Source organism: Urocitellus parryii, chromosome 14 (genome assembly GCF_045843805.1).
Source record: "Urocitellus parryii isolate mUroPar1 chromosome 14, mUroPar1.hap1, whole genome shotgun sequence".
In the NCBI taxonomy this organism is placed as follows: domain Eukaryota; kingdom Metazoa; phylum Chordata; class Mammalia; order Rodentia; family Sciuridae; genus Urocitellus; species Urocitellus parryii.
In genome coordinates this window covers 55990249-56013790 of record NC_135544.1, presented here as the reverse complement: position 1 = coordinate 56013790, position 23542 = coordinate 55990249, and the positions used below count along the sequence as shown (strand labels likewise).

General features: G+C 41.6%; 1 protein-coding gene across 1 annotated transcript in view; it reads left to right on the top strand.

Moving 5' to 3' along the window:
* The first annotated feature begins 14694 nt into the window (after positions 1-14694).
* The window catches only part of Mtmr9 (myotubularin related protein 9), a 45867-nt gene continuing 37019 nt past the window's right edge, over positions 14695-23542 (top strand). Inside the window, exon 1 of the mRNA XM_026398862.2 lies at positions 14695-15964. Within this exon, the coding sequence (XP_026254647.2) occupies positions 15783-15964 (182 nt within the window). The 5' untranslated portion in view covers positions 14695-15782. The remainder of the gene's footprint in view (positions 15965-23542) is intronic.

Genomic DNA, 23542 nt, shown 5'->3' with positions numbered 1-23542 from the left:
TTTCCAATTTTGGGCCCTTCATACCTGAGAAGTCCTGTAGCTAAAATTAAAATGCTCAACTTCAAGACTGTTCATTTAAATTAAAACAATTCTTACAAGTGCTTAGAGAGCCATCTTTGTGGAATTGCCCATTGCTTCAAATGTACAGTCATGGAGAGGATGGAACTGCGGGCCGGCCTTCCTTGGAGCAGGCAGCCAGATGCATCATTTGTAGAGAATTTAAACACAATCATACAAATGGCTAAAGTCAGTTGGATATCACCAGTGTGAGCCATTCTGAATAATGTCAGTGGTGAAACACTGCTCCTTAAAAAGTGCCATTTTGTTCACAGTTCTGAGTAATTTCTGCATTTTACAATTGCATTTTCTTTTCTTTTTCTTTTTCTTTTTTTTTTTTTTTTTAGTTCTCAGCGGTCACAACATCTTTATTTTATTTTTATATGGTGCTGAGCATTGAACCCAGCGCCCCACGCATGCCAGGCGAGCGCACTATCACTTGAGCCACATCCCCAGCTCCAACAATTGCATTTTAAGATATATGTAAGCTTCAGTTGGTTACATAAGAAATTGTATTCTACCTGAAAGTTAATTCAGGAAACTTGTTGTACAAAAATTACTATCACGTGGAGTGTCATGTACATTTTCATTCCAGTGTAAACCCAGAGCTTGGAGTTGGCACCTGGAGCAAACTGACTCCACCTGTTGTGTTTGAGTGGTGGATTCAAAATAAACCCCGAGAACCCAGTGAGCATGAATCCAAAGCCCTATTTTGCTTTTGTCATTCTATGTGATAAAAAAAACTAAGCTTTTGTGCTTAAAATTTTAAACAGTAAAATATGATATTATAAAACTGTGATATTATACTTTTATAGGCAAAGTGCAAAGTTAATTCACAGGTGACACTACTAAATTTTGGTAGTATTAATATTGAAACCTCTTCCTTTAAATTGTCTATTTTGAAATGTTTTCAAAACGATAGTTTTAATTGTGGTAAAAGACACAAAGATCACACAAGACCTACCATCTTAACCATTTTAAATGAACAATTCTGTGGGGTTAAGTATCCTCACATTGTCCTGTGACCATCACACCCACCATCTCCAGAACTCTTTTTACCCTCATAAAACCAGAACTCCATACCCACCACTTATTACTTCCCCTTCTCTCCAAGTCTGCCTTCCTCCCCCCACCCCCGCCCTTGCATGCCAGGCAAGCACTCCACCACTGAGCTGCATACCCAGCCCCTAGTCTTTAAAAAATTAATTAATTAATTTTAATTAGGTATATATGATAGCAGAATGCATTTTGACTCATTGTACACAATTGCAGCACAATTTCACATTTCTGTGTTGGTACACGATGTAGCGTCACACCACATGTGCGATTATACATGTACCTAAGGTAATGGTGTCCCTCTCATTCCATCACCTTTCCTGCCCTCCTCCCCTAGTCTTAAGTGGAAGGCAGATTCTGTTATTGTCACCACCCCCTTCTGCAGATGAGGACAGTGAGGCTTGGTTGCAGCGGTGGCAGGCGGGGCTGTGGTTCAGAGCCAGGTGGTCAGAGCCTTGACCACTCCTGTGCTGGGGACCGCAGTGGTACTGTGAGGTGTCTGCAGGCCTGAGGGACCGAGGCCTGGGAAGGTGAAGCACTCTGCAGCTACATCTTTGTAAAGGCAGAGGGGGTTCCACATTCAGACCCCTCTCACCCCTGAATAAGCCTGGCTTCCTGCACAGCCTCTTAGACTAGAGCAATAACCCCATCCCCCAGGTCCCATCCTCTGCTCTCCTCCAGGTCCTCCCCTCAGCCCTGGGTGCATCCCTGGGTTCTAGCTCACCTGCAACGAGGGACGTGGTCTCTGAACTTGGGCTGGGAGGCAGCAGGCTGGGCCCCCTGGAGATGTAGCTTGGGGCTCTCTGTAGCTTGGGGCTACCGTGTGCACCTGGCAGCAGCAGCTCCCCTGAGGAACTGAACGAGAGGCCTTTTCCCAGTCAATCCCTGCAGGTTGCCAACCGTCGGGCACAGACAGAACTTGGAAATGCGTTGACTCCTCTGCATTCCTGGGAGTTTTACCCAGATAAATCCCACCACTGCCCTGGTCACGACCAGTACCTTCCTCCAAACCCCATTATCCCTCACCTGGGCGAGCATGGCACCCCCTGCCCTGTCCCCTCAGGGCTCTTCTCCACAACCCCAGCCCATACACCCCAGCCCCTTTCTTTCTTGTTTTGAGACAGGGTCTTGGAAATTGCTGAGACTGGCTTCGAACTTGTGATCCTCCTGTCTCAGCCTCCCAAATTGCTGGAATTACAGGCATGTGCCATGGTACCTGACCAGATTGTGTGATCTTAAATGTAGAAAATCCTAAAGATTCAACAGTAACAAAAAGAAACCTGTTGGAACTAATAAATGCAGCAAAGTTAAGTTGCAGGATACAAAAACAACACCCACAGTCGATTGCATTTCTGTTCACTAACAATGAGCCATCAAATGAGGAAATTTAAAAGGCCCATTTATAACAGTATTGGGAAGAATAACATAGGAGTAAACTTAGCAAGGAGGTAAGGATGTGTGCACTGAAGACTATAAAACCGCACTGAAGGAAATTCAGGAAGATACAAACAAGTAGAAAGACACCCTCTTTTCAACAGCTAGAAGACTTAGGGTTGCTAAGGTATGACTGCTACCCAAGGCAATTGGAAGATTCAATGAAATCTCTATGAAAATCTCAACAAAGTTTCCTTCTTCTTCTTCTGCTCCTTTTTTAGAAATAGAAAAATCCATCCTGAACTTTATAGGGAATCTCAAGAGGCCCCCAAATAGTCAAAACAATCTTGAAAAAGAAGACAAAGTTGGAGACTTTATGTTTCCTAATTTCAAAACTTAACTACAAAGCCACAGCATCGAAAAACAGTGTGGATCTGGCACAAAGACAGACAAGGAGACTGATGGAATAGATGGCAGATCCCGGGAACGAACACTCGGGTGTTTGGTCAGGTGATGTTGACAGGCATGTCAGGACCACTCCGTGGGGAAGGACAGTCTTTCAGCAAATGGTGGTGGGAAAACGTGATGTCCACTAGTGGAAGAATGAGGTTGGACTCTTATAACTATACAAAAGTCGACTCTGGATGGATCAAAGCCCTCGCCATAAGACCTAAGCTTATAAAACGCTTTGAAACACACGGGGGAAAATGATGTCTTCATAACATGGGTTGGCAACCATTTCTTGATTATCCCACCAAAAGCCAGTCAACAAAGGAAACAAATAGAACTGGACCAAATGAAGACTGTACAACTTCCGTGAATCAAAGTACACACTCAACAGAATAAATAGGCAATCAACACGCTGGGCTCAGGGATGCACACCTGTAATCCCAGCCGATAGACAGGCTGAGGCAGGAGGATCACAAGTTCAAAGCCAGCCTCAGCAACTGCAAGGCACTAAGCAAGTCAGTGAGACCCTGTCTCTAAATGAAATACAAAATAGGGATGGGGATGTGGCTCAGTGGCCGAGTGCCCCTGAATTCAATCCCTGGTTCCCCCCCCCAAAAAAAAGGCAACCAACAGAATGGGAGAAAATATTTGTAAATTATATCCAGGATACAGAAATAATTACAAATCAACAATAATGGGGCGGATATATATTTATCTTTTTTATTATTATTTATTTTTAGTTGTAGATGAACACAATACCTTTATTTTTATTTTATTTATTTTTATGTGGTGCTGAGGATCAAACCCAGGGCCTCACATGTGCTAGGTAAATGTTCTACCCCTGAGCCACAACCCCAGCCACATATTGTTACCTTTTTAACCCAAATTAAGAATTCATTAGGAGTATGACATGAACTTAAAATGTGGATTTTTTTATATAATTCTCATGTACTTATTTTTACTATAAAGCCCTTTCTTTATATTTTACTTAAACATTTGATACAGAAATGTTTTGGCAAAGCCATCATGTGACTAATTGTTGATCCACTGATGATTCTTTGGAATTCTTTGGTGCTTCTAATTCAACAGAAATTTCTGTAATTAAAGTTACATTTTCTTTTCTCGGATAGAAAAACTTTTTAGAGAGAAATAATTTCATATTAGAAAAAAAGCAGTATTTGTTACTCTTCTATGAATAACTTGGCTGTTTATACGTGGTTTGGATTCTTCTTGATGTTCTGCTTTACTAAGGTTTTATGTACCTTTTTACTTACCACCATCTTAATCAGTTTTAGATGGTTACAGTCATAGATGTTAAGTACGTTCACGTTTTTTTGAAAAGTATAAGGTTTTGAATGAGCTTTGATAACTAAATAAAACTTTTGAAAGTCTTCTAATTTGAAAATCTTCTTCACCAGGAAGGAAGTCTTTGAAAGTCTCATCAGAAGACTGATTTCCTTGCTATTTTAAATGATCAATCAGGTTCAATCCCCAATACTACAAAATAGCAAAGTAAAATTTGCATTCAGGTGGTCACAGTATATAATTTGCAGCTTGGCGCATTCAAACAAACTTCACACTTTATTTCTCTTGACCAGAAAGTTTTCTTCCTAAAGGGACACCCACTGAAAACATTGTGTTTTGAGAATCTTTGAGATTCTTTGTGTTATTCATTAATGTTCTTTGAACTTCTAAATGCCATCAGAATAGGAGCTGTGTTGAACTTGAGAGACCTTGAGCTCTGTTCCCCAGTTCCCTCAGGACACGGGATGCCTGTCTGCTCTTGCTGGCATCCCTGCACTGTGCCTTTAGCTGAACCAGTGATATCATCGTCCGCACATCTGGTATCGTGTGGGTTGGCTGGTGGTGGTAGAGGTCTCTCAAATTAATACAAACTTTTTTTTTAAGTTGAAAGATTCTCAATTAGTTTAAAAACAGCACTCTACTCTGCTCTGAACCAGTGTTTTTGTAGCAGGTGTTCTTTTACCAAAGGTGGACTTGACATGGGGAAGGAGGTTTCCAGAGACCCACCTGCTCAAGAGCCATGGGAGAAAGTTCATGGGCCAGAGTATGATGGCCTGCAGTGACTGACCCGGGCTGGGGGAGTTCCATCTGGCAGCATGGTAGGGGGTGTGGTGTGGCTGTAGTGGACCAGAAGCTCCCTGTGTGGCTTGGGGCCACCATTGGACTTGGGCATTTTCACATTCTTAGATTCAAGAGCCTCTTAAAAATGCATCACCCAATGGGTTGGGGGCTGTAGCTCAGTGGCAGAGCACTTGCCTGGCATGTGTGAGGCACTGGGTTTGATCCTCAGCACTGCATTAAAAAAATAAATAGACAAAATAAAGGCATGTGTCCATCTACAACTATACAAAAATAAATGTATCACTCACCGCTTCAAGTTATCCCTGTGAAGGCCATGGCAAGTTTGGGTTAACTATTTCCATTTTTCTAGCTAGTTTCAAGAATCTTTACCATAATGCACAGATATATAAAAATCAGGAGTTTCTTTGGTGAAAATTTTGTTTCTTCGAACCAGAACAACCTATAACGTGACCAGATTTGAAAGTTCAGTTCCTCATTCTCTCTGGCACAGTAGAGGTGTCCAGTACCCACTGTGGCTGATGGAGGTCACATTGGCATCCCTGAAGTCCTAACTGATGGCAAAGCTGGTTTAGGTCACATTCTTTTAAATGTGGCTTCCCACAGGTTACGTGTTGCCTTGTGTTAATCTGTTTGCTCTTAGTAGCTGCTGTTGCTGCTGCTTCCTCCTCCTCCTCCTCCTCCTCCTTTTGGTGATAGCTTTGTTGAGCTGTTGTTCATATACCATACAACTCATTGACTTGAGGTGCATAGCTCAGTATTTTAAAGTACATTCAGGGGCTGGGGATGTGGCTCAAGTGGTAGCGCGCTCGCCTGGCATGCGTGCGGCCCGGGTTCGATCCTCAGCACCACATACAAACAACGATGTTGTGTCTGCCGAGAAATGGAAAATAAATATTAAAAAATTAAAAATAAAAAAATAAAGTACATTCAAAGAGTGGTGCAACCACCATCACAGTCAACTTTAGCTATCCTCCCCTGACCCCAAGACACCCAGCTGTAAGCAACCACAAATGCCTCTGTCCCATAGATTTGCCTGTTCTCAACTTTTCACATAAATGGATCACATGATATATGGTATTTTGTCACTGGCTTCTTTGGCTTAACATGATGTTTCCAAACTTCATCCATGTTGGAGCACATATCAGTACGTCTTTCCAAATTAAACGTGTGGCCAAATTAAATTTCTGTGAATGGATATACCACATTTTTTTGTCCATTCATCAGTTGGTGGACCTTCGGGTTTCCATCTTTTGTCTATTGTAAATAAAGCTGCTATAAATATTTATGTGCAAGTTTCTGTGCAGACACATTTTCATTTCTCTTGGGTTTATGCCTAGAAGTGGGTGTACCTGCCAAATGGTGCTTCTGTGTGTGAGGAATGGACAACCTGTTTCCCAAAGTGAACGCACCATTTTGTATTCCCACCAGAATTGTATGACGGTTCTGATTTCTCCACATTTTCACCAAGTTTTGTTATCTGACTTTCTGATTATAGCGATTCTAGTAATTATGGGTTTTGTCTACATTTTCTTAGTGACAAACAATGTCTTCATGTACTTATTGACTGTATCAGTATCTTCTTTGGAGAAATATTTATTCAGATTCTTTGTACATTTTAAAAATTGAGTTATTTGTCTTTTTATTTTAGAGTAGACATTCTTTATATATTGTAGATACAAGTCCCTCATCAGATACATAATTTGCAAATATTTTCTCCCATTCTGTAGATTGTCTTTTCACTTTCTTGACACTGTTCCTTGAAACTCAAAAGTTTTAAATTTTAGTTTAAATTATTATTGTGTTTATTGCTCTTGCTTTGGGTGTCATATCAAAGAATCAACAGTAAATTCAAGATCATGGAGATTTGTCTCTAGGTTTTCTCCTAATAAGTTTATACTTTATCTCTGGCCTTAGATTGATTTGGAGAAGCTGGAGAAAGGGGTCCAACTTCATTAGTTCACTCTGGCTGTCTAATTGGCCTGGTACCGTTTGTTGAAAGACTGTTCCTCTCCACTGGATGGTCTTGGCACTCGGGCTGAAAATCAATTGTCCACTAATGCAAGAGTTTGCTTCTGGGATCTCAATTCTCAGCTGATCTATTTTTCTACCTTCGCTGTCTGGATCACTATTGTTTTGTTGTAAGTTTTCAAATTGGGAAATTGTGAGTTGTCCAACTTGGTTCTTTTTTGACATTGTTTTTGTTATTTTGCATCCCTTGAAATTCTGTATAAATTTTATAACATTTTGAGCTTGTTTATTAAGTCTAGTCAAGTTTTAGTGAGTTCCTTAGGACTTTTTTGTTTGTTTTTGTGGTGCTGAGGATTGAACCCAGGACCTTGTACATGCAAGGCAAGCACTCTACCAACTGAGCTAAATCCCCAGCCCTCCTTAGGACTTTTTATACACAATGATGTGTTTTGTGTGAATAGAGATGATTTCACACTTTCTAATCTGACTGCATTTTATTTTATCATCTAATTATTCTACTGGAACCAGTCCAACGTTGAATAGAAGTGATATGAGTGGACATGTGATCCTTTTGATTTTGTTGTTGTGTTCTTTGATTTGTGTTTATGTTTGTGTGTGTGTGTGGGTGGGGGTTGTTGTTGGACAAGTGGTTCTTACCTCATTTCTGCTCTTAGGAAACTGTCCAGTCCCTCATCATTAAGCATGTGAGCTTTGAGTTTTTCACAGATGCCTTCTATCAGGTTGAGGAAGTTCCCTTCTATAGTTTGTTTAGTTTTGTCACATGCTTTATCTGATTCTACTAAAATCATCATGCTGCTCTGATTTTTGTTGATATGATTATTACAATAACTGATTTCCAGGCATTAAGCCAACTTGCACTCCTGGGATAAATCCTAACACTTTGTTATAGCATGTGATTTGTTTCATATGTTGCTAGATCTGTCTTACTACTATTTTGTGCAGGATGTGTGTGTGTTGGTGGGGGGTGCTGGGGATTGAACTCAGGGCCTCTCTGCTAGGCAAGTGCTCTGCCACTGAGCTACAGCCCCAGCCCTTTTTGAGACAGGGTCTTGCTAAGTAGCTGAGGCTGGCCTTGAACTTGCAAATCTCCTGCCACCACCTCCCAGGTAACTAAGACTATAAACTCATGCTCCCATGCCCAGGCTGTTTGAGGATTTTTGTGTCTGTGGTCACAAGAGATATCACTCTGTGGTTTTCTTTTCTTGCAATATCTTTGACTGTCTTTGGTCTTAGAGTAATATTGGTATAGAATGAGTTGGGAAACATTCTCTCCTGTATTTTTAATATTTTTTTTGTTTTAGGTGGATTCAATATCTTTATTTTATTTTTATGTGGTGCTAAGGATTGAACCCAGTGCCTCACAGGTGCCAAGTGAGCACTCTACCACTTGAGCCACAACACCAGCCCCAAATCTTTTTTTTTTTTTTTTTTTTTTTTTTGTGGTGCTGGAGATTGAACCCAGGGCCTTGTGCATGCCAGGCAAGCACTGTACCAACTGAGCTATATCCCCAGCCCTCCTTCTCTCCTAATTTTTGTAAGAGTTGTGAAGAATTAGCATTGATTCCTTTTGTAAATGTTTGGTAGAATTGAAGAGAATCTTATCTGGACCTGAATTTTTCTTTTGTGGGAAATTTTTTTTTATTACCAATTTAATCTCTTGTTGTAATTCTATCATATTACATATTTGGTCTTGAGTCACTTTCAGTAGTTTATGTCTTCTAGGAATCTGTCCTTTTCATCTATTTATTGGTATAATTATTCAGAATACTCTTTTATAGTTCTTTTTATTTCTGTAAAGTCAGTAGTGATGACCCCTCTTATTTCTGATTTCAATATTTTGAATCTTCTCTGTTATATCTGAGTTGGATTTTTAGTCAAATTTTTATTCAATTATTTACTTTTATTAATCTTTTCTTTGGTTTCATTGTAGAGAATAAATGAATCTCATTTTAGGCTAGGAGTTTGTAATATGTTGTTACAACAGCCGTAGGAAAACTCTACAGCATTGCAGGAGCCTGGGCCGGCAGTAAAGTCTGCAGCACTGTTAGCACAGGCCACCCCAGGCACTATCTGTCAGGCACTCACTGTGTTAAGGTCTGATGGCACCTGCAGCTTCGGAGTCAATTGGGGAACCTATGGAACAAGCTTAGTTCCTGGAGGTCTTGACTTAGCAGGTTGGGGACAGGGCCTGGGAATCTGAATGTCCCCATGCTTCCTCAAGAAATTCTGATGAGGGGTTGGGGATGTGGCTCAAGCGGTAGCGCGCTTGCCTGGCATGCATGCGGCCCGGGTTCGAAGCTCAGCACCACATACAAACAAAGATGTTGTGTCCATCGAAAGCTAAAAAAAATAATAATAAATATTAAAATTCCCTCTCTCTCTCTTTAAAAAAAATTTAAAAAAAAAGAAATTCTAATGCAAATGTTTCACACCCTACAGTTCAGGAACTATTGCCTACAGACGGTAATCTGCTATCACTGCCATAGTAACCCCAAGGGAATTAGACAGTTAGGAAGAAAAAGCAATTCATGAGCAGGCATTGAAAGCCATCTGTAGCTCAGCGGTAGAGCACTTGCCAAACACTGCAGGGCCCTGGGTTCAGTCCCCAGCACCATTTAAAAAAAAATGAAATAGCAAAGCTGGGTGTTGTGCTGCACCCCTGTAATCCCAGCAGCTTGGGAGGCTGAAGCAGGAGGATCACAAGACCAAAGCTAGGCTCAGCAACTTAGTGAGGCCCTAAGCAACTTAGGGAGACCCTGTCTCTAAATAATCATAATCATCCTCATGAAAAAACAGGGCTGGGGATGTGGCTTAGTGGTTAAGCACCCCTGGGTTCAATCCAAGGTACCAAAAACAAAACAAACAAACAAACAAACAAAAAAAATTTGGCTAAGCAAAGAATCTATGTCATCAATCCCAAAACAAACAACAAAAAACCCAGATTGAATAAGTAATGGGGGAAAGAAGAATTAGAGGTAGAAAAAGCAATGATGTGAAAGAAAAAACAACAACGGATTTTATTTCCTGACCAGCCACTAACTAGTCATGTGAATTTAGCTAAGTAATTTCACATCTTTGAAACTTAGATTGGAAAATTCAATTGCACACAGATGTATTTATAAGATGCTTATTAAGTGCCAGTCAACGAGCTCAAGTTGACTTGACAGCCCTGTCCTCATCCTTGTACAGGTGACGAGAGGAGAGCGCTAGAGAGAGTGCAATGGGATGACTGGCCAGTGGACGGGACCTGGGCAGGGGAGGGGGGCGTAGAATAAGGAGGGTGGAGACTTGAAGCTTCCCTGAGCAGGACAGAGGCAGCGAGGACGAGGGTGAGGAGAGGGAACTTGTGGTCAGAATTATTAGGATCTAAACACTTCAGATGCAGAAGAGCTCAGGGTACAAGGTAACATCACAGAGATTTTAAATTATGAGTGAATGATTGACCAATTTGTAGTTGAACTTCTGCAGGTAACCCCTTAAGAACAAAATACAAAGTTGATAGCAGGAGTTATTGTTGCCAAGTCTTTTGGTGATGTCTTGGAATCTGACCATCCTCAAAAGGGTAGGTGGTTTCCCTGTCAGGACCCTATAAAATGGAATTGCGGGTCCAGGTTGCTCCAGACCATGTGAGATGCTAACCCACAACTCCATGGGAAGAGCTTTCACTAACGTTCATTACATGGCAGTGTGTCAAAATTTAGTATGAGATTTTTTTGATTTTCGATTTCTAGATTTTTAACTTAAAAATAGTTGTACTAAGTTGAAAGAATAGTACAATAAACATTTTAAACCCTTTATGTGGATCATCAATTGTCAATAATCGGGTATTTTGTTCTTTCACGGCGTATATAGTGCATGTGTGTGTACACATACGTACATACCTCACACATGTACATAGTAAATACAGGTATACATATTTTTTCAGAAACAATTAGAAGTAAGCGGCAGATGTGGTGACAGTTCCTCTTCAAATATCTCAACAGGTAACTCAGGAGAAAAAGGACATTTTCCTACATAATCATGTTATCATGACCCTATGTAAGGAAATCAGCACTGACCCAAGGAAACCGCCTGGTATGCAGTCCCTCTTCATACTCCTCCCAAATGTCTCCTGTAGCATTTCTTTCAGATCAGAAGTGTTGTCAGGTTTCATGCCTTGTTTTTGCCTTTTTTTGGGGGGGATTGTTTTTTGAAATATCGTCCCCTTAAGTTGCCTGAGCTGGCCTCGAACTCCTGGGCTCCAGTGATTCTCTCACCTTCCCAGTGCTAGGACTCCAGGTGTACCCCACATGCCCAGCGCTCCCTGCCTTTTTAAATGTTGTTTTTGTTGTCCATGACATTGAACACTTAGTGGAGGCCAAGGCCACTGCTTGAGAATACCCCGCTCTATGGATATGTATGATGCCCTCGTGCTCAGATCTGAGCTCAGGGTCTGGGCTTGAGCCCCGCCCAGGGGAAGTGCCCCCCTCATTGTGTCACTTCAGGAGCTCAGAAGGCCTGGGCTTCTCTGCGCTGGACTGCAGTGAGGACCACCAGGTGCCTCCACTGGGATAACTTAGTCTTGTCTCCTGTGATAACTTAGTCACCTGTGGGTGGTGCTTGTAGATCCGTCCTCTCAAAGTGGTCATGTCAGGAAAAGGGGTGGGGGGAGTCAAGGACAGTGGAAAAAAGCCAAAGGGGAAGTAAGGGAGGGTTAGTTGCAAGAGGTATGGCAGTCTTAAGGGGAGAGGGAAAACGCACATGTCACCTTCAGAATTATATCAGAGCTTCACTTAAATGGTGTGGGAAAGAAGACGTGTGAAGCTAGGGAGGTGTGACTGAGAGCTGAGAGCAGACTGGGGTCACTCTACCATTTCATTGGACGCTGATCCTGATTTAGGTTCAATGGCAGAACAATAAACCCCAACAGTAATCACTGAATTAGCATTGTTGACATTCCCACCTAGTTAATTTTCCTACTTCTTAATTAGGCCTTTATTTTAGACGTGTCTCTTTATTTTAATTATATCCAATTATATGTAATTGCATGTTCTTACTTCATTATGGCCATGAGCAGAAAACACTTTGCTGAAACAGTGTGCTGACTTCCCGGCATTCTGCCTGCTCCTCTTCCCAGGGTGTGCAGGGAAGCTGTATTCTCACCTGCTTGTTTCCCCTCTGGATGGGCCTGCAGTGCAGCTTCTTAGACACTGCTCCTCTGAGAGATGTCCTCTTGAAATTGAGGGAGGTTTTAAGACTGTTTATATCAATGGAAGACAGTGGAAGGGACATCATGTGACATCCCAGTCTAGGTCATGAAAGGTAATACAGCTTCCACTTTGCTCTGGGGAATACTCTTTTGACACCTTCTTCTGCCATGTACGCACCTAACTGTCCTGAGGCTGCCACATCAGCAGGAATGTCAAACAGCTTCCAATGAGACCACAGGGAGAGGCCCACAGGAGCGAGAGGGACTGGAGAAACAGAGATGTCTGGCCAGTTCCCATCCTCTCCCATTCCAGTTCTCTCTGCCAGTTTAGGATGTTGTTTTAAGCAACTGCATTTGGGGTGTTTTTATGTAGTGGTGCCAATGTTCCTCTTCCTTCCACTTTGCCACTTCCTTCTGAGGTGTCAGGACACCATTCTTTTGCTTAGTGTCACAAAATGAAGTGATTCAGTGGTTGAAATGCAAGAGCCAGACATTGGAGTGCAGCTGTGAAAGTGCAGTCTCTGAACACAGACCCACGGATCCTATCTTTGTCCCTACAACTTTCCTCTTTTTGCTGAGGGTAATGACACTTTAGCCCTGTGTTGCTTAGTTAAGAAAGGCTATCTTCTCCCAATACCCACAGTTCAGGATCTTAACAGGCAGAATCTGTGCAGATTAAGTCTAATTTAAACGGGTGGGTTGGCAAGGGCCTGGGCCTTGGACTAGAGAAGCAGTGCCCTAGTGTTCTGTCTCACTGCTTGGTTTTGGAGGTGAGACATGGTGGTGGCCTGAACTAAGCTAGTGGCCTTGGACTTGGAGAGAATGGGAAGAATTCAAGACATATTAGAAGACAGAATCAACCACTTGGTGACCAAATTGCTTGTGAGGTGTAGGAGTGGGTACAAGAAAGACCTGGCCTGAGTTTGTCAGGTGTGTTACAGTTGCCCCCATCAATACACGGCAAAGCAGGCGGAAGCCGGCTGCTCATCAACGGAACACCCAGGCAGTGTCTTCCCCACCTCAGACTTCTGTGACTCTTGGGAATTGTCAACCTTTCTTTAAACTACCTTCAAATGGCCTTAGTTTCTACAAACTATGCAAGACCTGGCAGGAAAACACAAAGCCAGGAGAGTAAATCGGCACTTCAAGTGCTTGCACTTCTTTTGTTCCCTATCTCTTGGGAGTTTAGTCTTTCCAAATTACCTATAACTCCTCAAAGACAAGGTCGTGTCACATCTATTGTTTCCATTCCCTGCAGTAACCCTAACGGGCGCTTAATAAATGTTAGTTGATTATTTGATAAAATTACTTTTTGATGATTATATATCGATACCATTATATCTCACAGAATGGTGATGATTATAAGGCATTAAGTTCTTTATGTGAAATATAAGTGACATATTATTTTTTGGGTTATCAGAATCTTCCAAGACCCTGTGCCCAGGCAGCTTGGATAAGTATTTGACCACAGTTTGGTTGTGTTATTTTGATAGAATGCGACCTATTCCATTACAGTTGAGTCCACTGCCATCTGCTGTTGACATGGTAAAGTGCCCTCCATTCTCTGCTCATCCTCTATTAACCTCAGCACTCAAAGGCTTTCCATGCTCTGAGCTTCAACTGACGGTGGGTGTAATTTTCTAATAGCTTCTGGTGTTTTAATGTAACAGCTCAGCAGATATTGACAATTCTCTCTCATGGACAAAAGAGTTATGGCTTTATAGAATATTGAAACATTTTTTAACTTAAAGGCATCATGCTATTTTCATAAGCTATGTTCAGGAAAACTAAAAGCCCATATTCAAAAGAGTCAATTTTACTCATCCTTCAAGTTCTTATTTCCAAATGATACTCTTTCTGTAAAACTTTCCCTGATTTTTATTATTTATTTATTTATTATATCGGTGATTGAACCCAGGGGCACCTAACCTCTGAGCCACATTCCCAGCCCTTCTTTATTTTGAGACAGGGTCTCACTAAGTTGCTGAGAATGGCCTCAAACTTGCAATCTTCCTGATTCAGTCTCTCTAGCTGCTCGCATCACCAATCCTGGCTCCCTGATTCTTTATTCTGACAGAAATTCTCCCTTTCACAACTGGTAATTGTTATGAAGGTCCAAATAAGACGATAAAAAATTCAAGTTTTTAAAAAATAGCTTCCTAAATAATTTCCTTCACCACCCCTTCTCTGTTGGTTCTTTTCTTTCTTAGAGAAATAATTTAAATTGGACACTCAAGAATAACTGTGTTATACAGTGCTTAGCTTTGAGGACATTTTAGGAAGGACTAAAGCAGGGACAAGTGTTGGGTAAGCAGATGAGGTCATGTTATCTTTGAATACTCTTTGAGACTTTGGCCAACTCACTGTTCCTAGGACCACAGGGTGAGGCTTCAAAGGCTATAGAGTAAAAGCAGACCAGGACTCAAAATATACTTTCCATTTTAGAATAACAATGTCGGTTTAAAAGGGGGAGGAACAAGCGAGGATAAATTATATAATTTAATTCGCTGGCATGATTTAGGTGTCCAGCTGCAGTTCAGCTCGATTGCACCTAGCGGAGAGGCCATGGGTGGCGACCAATGCCTTGCATTTCGTAGCTCTAGATGGGAGTCGGGGCTCCGCGCAGAATGACCAGGTGGCCTCAGGCAAGTGGCCCGAGCTTCCTCCTAGGGTGCGAGGGAGTGTCTGCACCCACACCTAGGTCCTTCTCACAGCTATCTCCATGCCTCTTCTTGTTCGCGGTCACCACCGTGCGCGGAGCTCGGGGGCTGCGGCGGCTGCTTCTCCGCGGCCCCGGCGGTGCCGGACCGTCCACTAGACACCCTCACGGCGAATGCACGGGCTTCGTCACAGTCTTCGGCAGCCCAACGCTCCGAGGAGCCCTTGAGGGGGTACTATGCACGTGGAGGGAAGCGGGACAGAACCTCTAGTCGTAGGCCCATCTTCCCAGGCCTCTTCTCATAAGGAACGCACACAGAGGACGAGGAACGTGACGGAAAGGCAGGAAGGCAAAGAAAATCTTTCCCCGCATAGGAACGCAAATCTTCAGGTCTGGCTGTGTTTCCGGAGGCGTTTCTACCGGACCTAGGTGGGGACCATTTTTCCGGTTCTCACCCCTAAGTCTTCCGAGTTCTGACCTCCGCTACTTCCGCCCGGAGTTGCCGTAGGCTCCCGCTACGAGTAGCTGCTTCCGCCAGGAGTCCCTAGCGGCACTCGCTAGGAAGCTGGTCCCAAAGCGGCCTTCTCCTTCTGTCCTCAGCCCCGGCGGCGGCTAAGTTGGGTGGCTGGGTGGCGGCAGCGCTCCCTGTGGCCGTGCCCCGGGCCTGGGTGACGGAGAAGTGCGGGAGGGCCTGGCCTGGCTGCGGCCCGGGCTTTCCGCGGCCAGCGCGGAGCCCGCAGGCCTCGCCGCGCCCACCGCTCCTGGGGCGGGGCGCGGCCTCCCCGCCCCGGACCCCGCCCCGCCGGCCAGCCCTGCGCCGGTCCTTCTCTCCAGCCCTGCGGCGGGGCAGCCGCCTCCAGGCCCTGGGCTCGGCGGGCGCCCGGCTCCGGCCGCTGGGGCAACATGGAGTTTGCGGAGCTGATTAAGACCCCGCGGGTGGACAACGTGGTGCTGCACCGGCCCTTCTATCCGGCGGTCGAGGGGACCCTGTGTCTGACGGGCCACCACCTCATCCTGTCCTCGCGGCAGGACAACACGGAGGAGCTGTGGCTCCTCCATTCAAACATCGACGCCATCGACAAGCGGTGAGTGGCCCTCGCGCCCCGTCCCCGCGGAGCCGGGATCCTGCGGTGGGCGCCCGAGGAGACGCGGCGAGGCTTTCCTGGCACCGGCCGCCCCGCCAGCCGGCCCGCCTGCCCAGCGAGCCCTCAGTGGCCTAGGTTCCGAAAGCCCCATCCAGTGAGACCTGGTTTCTGTTGGACCTGGTGAAGGTCTCCGGAGATCACGTGGTTGCTGTCATCCTGATGATCATTTTTGGTACATAGCATCATTTGGATGGATTTTCAGTGTTTTAAGTTTCTTTCTCCTTGCCCCATCACATTCCTTGGATCGTTGTCGACTGTCAGTTCATGAAATTGTGATTGGATAGGGTTTAGATTAAAGTCTTCACTTTTTAAAAAAATATTTTATTTATATGTGGTGCTGAGAATCAAACCCAGTGCCTCACACATGCTAGGCAGGCGCTCTACCACGGAGCCACCACCCCAGCCCCAGTCTTCACCACTCTTACGGAAAATTTAAAGAACTGAATATGAAGTATTGAGTAACTACATGCCACAAACTCTTTTATTTCCCCCTTAAAATGTTCAGTTTATATTTTATTTCTTCTGGGTCATCATTTTAATAACGGGAGATTATAATGTCTCCTATGCATTTACTCGGTGGTTCAGTCTTTGTAAAGAGCAAGGTTGGCTATTAAGGAAAAGTATGAACTAATTAATTCTCTCTCTCTCTCTCTTTTGCACTACTTATTTATTTATTATTTATTTATTTTTTAAACAGAGAGTGAGAGAGAGGAGAGAGAGAGAGAGAATTTTTAATATTTATTTTTTAGTTCTCAGCGGACACAACATCTTTGTTTGTATGTGGTGCTGAGGATCGAACCCCGGCCGCACGCATGCCAGGCGAGCGTGCTACCGCTTGAGCCGCATCCCCAGCCCCTCTTTTGCACTACTTTTTATCTTTGCAAAGCATTGTTGAAAATCAAAGTTATACTTCCATCTACACTTAAATTTCCCATCTTCCTGATGTTCCTGTGTATTCTGCGAGGAGAAGGCACACAATTTACACTGAATACATGAATGACAACAACTTTTTCTGTAGTTCATGTTCTAGGCCTACCCCACTTTCCTTACACTTTTTTTTTTGTTTGTTTTGTCTGTTCTTTTTCATGAACCTTGTTTGCATTTTCTTTCATGACCCCTTTTTGTAGCCAGTCCTCAGGACTTTTTGTGGCTCATATAAATCCTGCATTCTCTTGTCTCTGTATTTTATTACCTTTTCCTTTGGAAGAATACTTTGTCCCTCCCCAAGTTTGTTAGACATTTATCAAATGCCATTAGGTTCCAAATGTTTTGTGAGGTATTAAAGACACCAGGATGAATAGAATTGTAGTTCTTGTCTTTCAGAAGTTCATAGGCTTTCATCTGTTTCAGTTTAACCAGTTTGACTGCCATCTCCTTCACAGGTTCTGTTAATTCCATAATTGAAAGCAGGTCCCCTCACCTTGAAATCCAATATCTCTTAATTATCTCTTTTTTCATAGGCATATATTCATATTTGCATTTTGATACTTAGATACATATTAGCTTTTTGAAGCCAGGGCTCACATCTGATTATTTCCTTCAAAACTTGTAACCATGGCTTGGCCTGTAGGCACATAAGAAGTCAGATTGACCACTGAATGGTCATATTAGTAGTGTCTCCATGATCATCAACTCTCTTTTCTGATTGACTTCTATTTATGGTTACTTTTCACTCATTTATTTTCCCATAGTAGCATTTATTGAGCTTTATCAGGTGATAAAGAAGAAGTATGTAAAGCTGGACTTTTTAATCTGTTATGGGAAAATGACAAACTGTAGACATATTGATCCTTTCCCTGTAGTAGAAAGAGCATGATCATGGCCAGGTCAGAGTTTAATTGTTATTCTCAAGAAATATTTACTTTTGTGTATCTTTTACATGCTGAGCATTATCTGGGTTCTGCAGGTGCCATGGTGACTGATACTGACAGGAGCTTATGTTCTAGTGGAGGAGATGGACTATTACATAAATCAACAGATATTATATAAATCAATAGCCGGCATGGTGGCATGTGCCTGTAATAGCTTGTCATCTCAGCAATGTGGGATCTGAGGCAGGAGGATTGCAAGTTCAAGGCCAATCTTGGCAAATTAGTGAGGCCCTGACTCAGAAAATGCATTATTGAGGAGCAAAGGTGGAAGCAGCAGATCCAGTTAGGAGACGACTGAGTAGTTGAGATAAAAGATGATGGTGACTTAGAATAGGTAGTTAGATTTGGGGTGTGTTTTGAAGGTTGCACTGCATGCCCTGCTGATGAACTGTAAATGGAGTGAGAAAGAGAAAGTCATTAAGAATGATTCCTTTGGTTTTACCTCATATTAGGTAGGTGTCCTTGGGCAAGATACTTCACTTCTCTGAACCTCAGTTTTGTCACTTAAAAAGAAGATAAGCCCTCTGATATCAGGTAGCAACTTACATTTGAATAATGCTTTGTAAGTCTCTAGAATACTTTGTTGTACATTGTTGGCCTTTTCCTTTTATGGACTTCTGATGCAGAAAATTGAGATAATCCTATTGGATTGATGACTCATCATATTCATGATTGACTCAGTAAAGGTTTTGTTTTTTATTTTATTCTCCCTCCCTATTTTCACCCCCATTTCTCCCATCCTGCACAATTCCTGTAGGCAGCCATATTAGGTGTTCTGTAAGGTAGCTAGCACTGTTGTGCATGGGTGTGTAGTTTACTTGATCCGCATTATACCAGAGATCTTGTTCTGTTTCTTAATGTTTTAACTCAGTATCCTTTTTCAGGATCTCTTCATACTGCTATATGTATAGCTACTTCACCGTTTCTGATGTTAACACTGAATTCCAAAGTATCTGAGACATTTTACTTTTCAGACCTTTTCCATAACTTCCAGCTCCTTGATGTCACAACCCTGATGAATATCATGTCCCATCCTTTTCTCGTGCAAGAGTTTTTCTGAGATTGTGCTTAGTATGGAATTGACCATAAAGTGGGTACATATCTCATTGCTACTTTGCTCTCAAAATGACAGTTTGTAGGGGTTCCTTGTATGCTCTGTGGTTATTGATTCTCCAGTTAGTCATTGCAGACAGCTGTTCCTAGTTTGTCACTCAACTGTTAACTTTTCTGGTCTGTCCTTTGTTGAACCAAAGTTCTTAATTTTAATGCAAATTCATAAATTTTTTATTTTATGGTGTGTGCTTCATGAGTCTTAAGAACTCCTTCACTGTCTCAAAGTTACCACAGTGTTCTTCACATTTTTTTTATAATGGCTCTTAGTTTTACCCATCACTTGTAGGTCTATATTTCATTTGAATTCTGCCTTTATTTCAAATGTGATAGGAACTCAACGCTTTTTCTCCATTAAGCAAGCCAGTGTTCTTAACATTGTCTTCTAACACCAGTCATATATGAAGTTCTTATATTGTGTGTCTGTTTCTGAGCTCGCTCTCCCCTAATCTGTTGGCTTGTAAATCTTTTCATTACCATACTCTTTTTACTTCTATGGGTTTATGATGACTTAAAATCCAGTAGTGCTAGTTGCTCCTCTTCTTTTTCCTTCCCCCTTTCTCCTCCTCCTCCTATTCCTCCTCCTCCTCCTATTCCTTCCTCCTTATCTTCTTCTGAGTTGTGGTCTTGTTGTATTGCTCAGATTGATCTGGAATTCCTGCACTAGGGTCATCTTTCTGCCTCTGTCTCCCAAGTAGCTGGAATTACAGATGTAAGACACTGTGCTTAGCTTCCTCTTCTTTCTAAAAAGGTTGGCAACTGTGTGAACCTATCTAATAGACCATGTACTTTTTGAGATTTTGCCATTTTCATAGGATTTGAAGAAACTTTACTTTAGGCTGGTGACATAACTGTGGTAGAGCATTTGCTTAGCATGCATAAGGTTCCAGATTTGATCCCCAGCACCAAAACAAAAGACAGACAAAATTTTATTTAAAATAAGTGCAGGCTCACAGGGAAGTTGCAAAAATAGTGTACACAGGTCTGTTAGTTCTTGGCTCAGCTTCCCCCAATGGGGCCGTCTTATATAAATGTAATATAATATCAAAACTAGGATATTGACCCTGGTGTTTTATTGTTAACTAGACCACAAACTTTTTGGTACTTTTTACCAGTGGCTTTATCTAATGTTACAAAGTATAATGGATGGCTACAGGAGTTAAAAATAATTGTTACTTTTGTAAACAAAAATGCAATGGGGCAGAGGCTATAGAAAAATTATTCAAACATGACTTTTACCTTAAAGAATTATTTTATATGTTTAATTCTTATAAGGTAAGAATAAACTAGTAAGTGTAATGAAGTATTTAAAGTGTTATGATAGGCATATATACAGGGCATGAATAGGACAATAGGAGAAAATAATAAAATAGGATAGAATTTGACAATTGATGTGAATTGAGGGAATTTTGGGGGAACTCTTATACTTTTAAAAAATTTTCTTGACTCAGTAGTCTTCAGCAGTAACTGGTAGAAACATTAGATGAATGACTAAAGAATAATTGTTCATAGCCTTTTTTTTTTTTTTTTTTTGGTCCTGGGGATTTAACCCAGGGGTGTTTGCAATTGAGCTGCATCTGTAGCCCTTTCTATTTCTTATTTTGAGAAAGGTTCTTGCTAAGTTGCTTAGGGCCTCCCTAAATTTCTGAAACTGGCCTTGAACTTGTGATCTTCCCATTTCAGCCTCCAGTGGGGCTCTGCTCCATAGCATTTTTGTTTACAAAAGTAACAATTATTTTTAACTCCTGCAGCCATCCATTGTACTTTGTAACATTAGATAAAGACAATCAGACTAACAGTAATTTTTAAAAAGGAGTTGGTCTGATAAAAATAGATGATGTGGAAATTTACAAAAGGATAGTCCTGTATGTCTCTCTTTTAAGTGCTATTTTTTAAACAGAATTTGATTATTGTGTGTATTTTATTTCCAGTGCAAGCAGAATGAGAGGGATTTTGAAAACAGCTTTATTGAGGTATTGTTGATATACAATAAAGCGTACATAATTAAATTGTAAAATTTGTTGTTTTGCTGTGTGTCCATGTTTTGGAAACCATCACCAAATGGTGTCATTTTGTAATCCCTTTTTTCCTCCCTTTCTCAGATATCCACAGGTTAATTTCCTTTTTATAGAAGTTTGTATTAGTCATAAATCATACAGTACTCTTTACTAACAGTAGTTGCTAACTAGTATTCTATTGTGTTGTAGTTCACAATTTGTTAACCTACTGATGGAGATGAATAGTTTCTATTTTGGGACTATTGAGTAAAGGGACAGTGAACATTTTTATGCAAGTCTTTGTATGAACATAAAGTTGATTATGGAGGGGGATTTACTTCAGAGTGGAATGGTTGGATCAGAGGTGTATGTTTAACTTTTTAAAAAACTGCCAAGTGCTTCCAGCCCAGTATGGGAGTTCTGGTCCTTCATATCCTCACCACCACTTGATATGGTTTGTCTTTTAAATTTTAGCTCTTCTGATAAGTGTGAATCTGAGTGTGATTTAAGTTTGCATCTTTCTTATGATTAATGTCATGGAACTGATTTTCATGTATTTATTGCTATCCAGGGCCTTTTTCACTAAGGGTCTGCTCAGATGTTTTACCCATTTGTAATTGGCTTGTTTGCTTTCTTATGAGAGAGAGAGAGAGAGAGAGAGAGAGAGAGAGAGAGAGAGAGAGAGGGAGGGAGGGAGGGAGGGGGGAGGGGGGAGAGGGGGAGGGGGACAGGGACACTATGTAAATGTGTAACATGTCTTTCAAAGAATAGTCATTTCAGGTTTTGAAGAAGTCTAGTTTATGGGTTTATTCATGCGTAGATTGAGATTTTTGTGTCTTGCTAAACCCAAGTTCACTAAGGTTTTTCTTCCATGTTTTCTTCTAGCACTTTTATAGTTTTAGGTAGTACATTGAGGTGTAAGATTCCATTTTGTGTTACTTTTTGTGTATAGTTCATGGTATGGAATCCATTTTTGTTTTAGTGGACATTTTATCATTCCAGCATAATTTGTTGAAACTCTGCTCTTTCTTCAGTAAATTGTCTTTGCATCTTTGTCCATTTAAAACTGGGTTTAGGGCTGGGGAGGTGGCTCAAGCGGTAGTGTGCTCGCCTGGCATGCGTGCGGCCCGGGTTCGATCCTCAGCACCACATACAAAGATGTTGTGTCCACCAAATACTAAGAAAAATAAATATTAAAAAAAAAAAAATAAAAAATAAAACTGGGTTTATTTCTGGACTCGCTTTTTCTGTTTCATTGATCCATTTGTTTCTCTTCATGCCATTATCACACCATAAGCTACTGTAGGTTTCTATTAAGTCTTAAAACTATGTAGTATTAACCAACCAGCTCAAAGTTTTACACATTTGTTCTTATTCAAAGTTGGTTGGCTGTGTGATGTTATTTGCATTTTCATTTAGTTTTTAGAATCAGCTTTTAAATTTCTACATAAAGGCCTGCAATGATTTGCATTAGAATATGTTGAATCAGTAGATTAATTTGGGTAGAATTGACTTCTTAAAATCTTGAGTCTGGCAACCTATGAACAAAATATATTTTTCCATTTACTTTTTAAAATCTTTTAATATTTTTTCAGCCAAGTTTGTGGTTTTCACTTAGGTCTTTAAATTCTTTGGTCAGCTTTTCTTATGTATATTTTATATTTTAATATTACTTCTAGTGCTGTTATTTTTTTAAATTGATTAACTTTTGTGTATTTTTTTAGTTGTAGGTGGACACAATACTTTTATTTTTTTATGTGGTGCTGAGGATCGAACCAGTGCCTCACGTGTGCCAGGCAAGCACTCTACTACTGAGCCATAGCCCCAGACCCTAGTGCTGTTATTTTAATTTCAATTTCCATTTGTTCGTTTGCATTAGTCATGCTTCTTATTTTGTATATTTCATGATACTTCAACATCTTAGGGCCTTGTAAATGTGGGAATTGACTGTCCCTCCTAGGATTAGCTTATTCCTAGAGATAGCAAACAACTTGCCTGCGCGATGCCTTTGATGGGCAAACCAACCACATCCAGGTATATTCATTCCCCTGTGAGTCAGGACCACTATCCCCCTGGCGTCAATAATGACAGGGCCACATACCACATGAGGAAGGCCCATCCCTATATCCTAGAGCCCACCAAAATTAGTCATACTGTCCAATCCTAAATTTGCTAAGCTTGTCCACTGCCTTACACATTCCTTCCTGTGGAAACCACTGTGAAGACCCTGGCCCCATGCTTTCTCCTTGTTCCTTCTTTCTGACTGACCTAGAGCACACTGTGTGGCCTTATGTGGTGTGGCATGTTGTTCCCCCTCCTCTTGGGAACTGTGAGTAGTGAACCATTTTTTTGTACTTTCATTGAACATGTTTTTCAATGAGAGGATTTCTGTGAAATTCATTTTATGGTGATGGGAATTAAACTTGTGCATGCTACACAAGTGCTCTACCTTACTAAGCTCTACCTTCAATCCATTGGATTTTCTTTTCTTTTTTAATACTAATGTTTTGCAAGAAATGTGGATTTGTTTTAAAAAATAT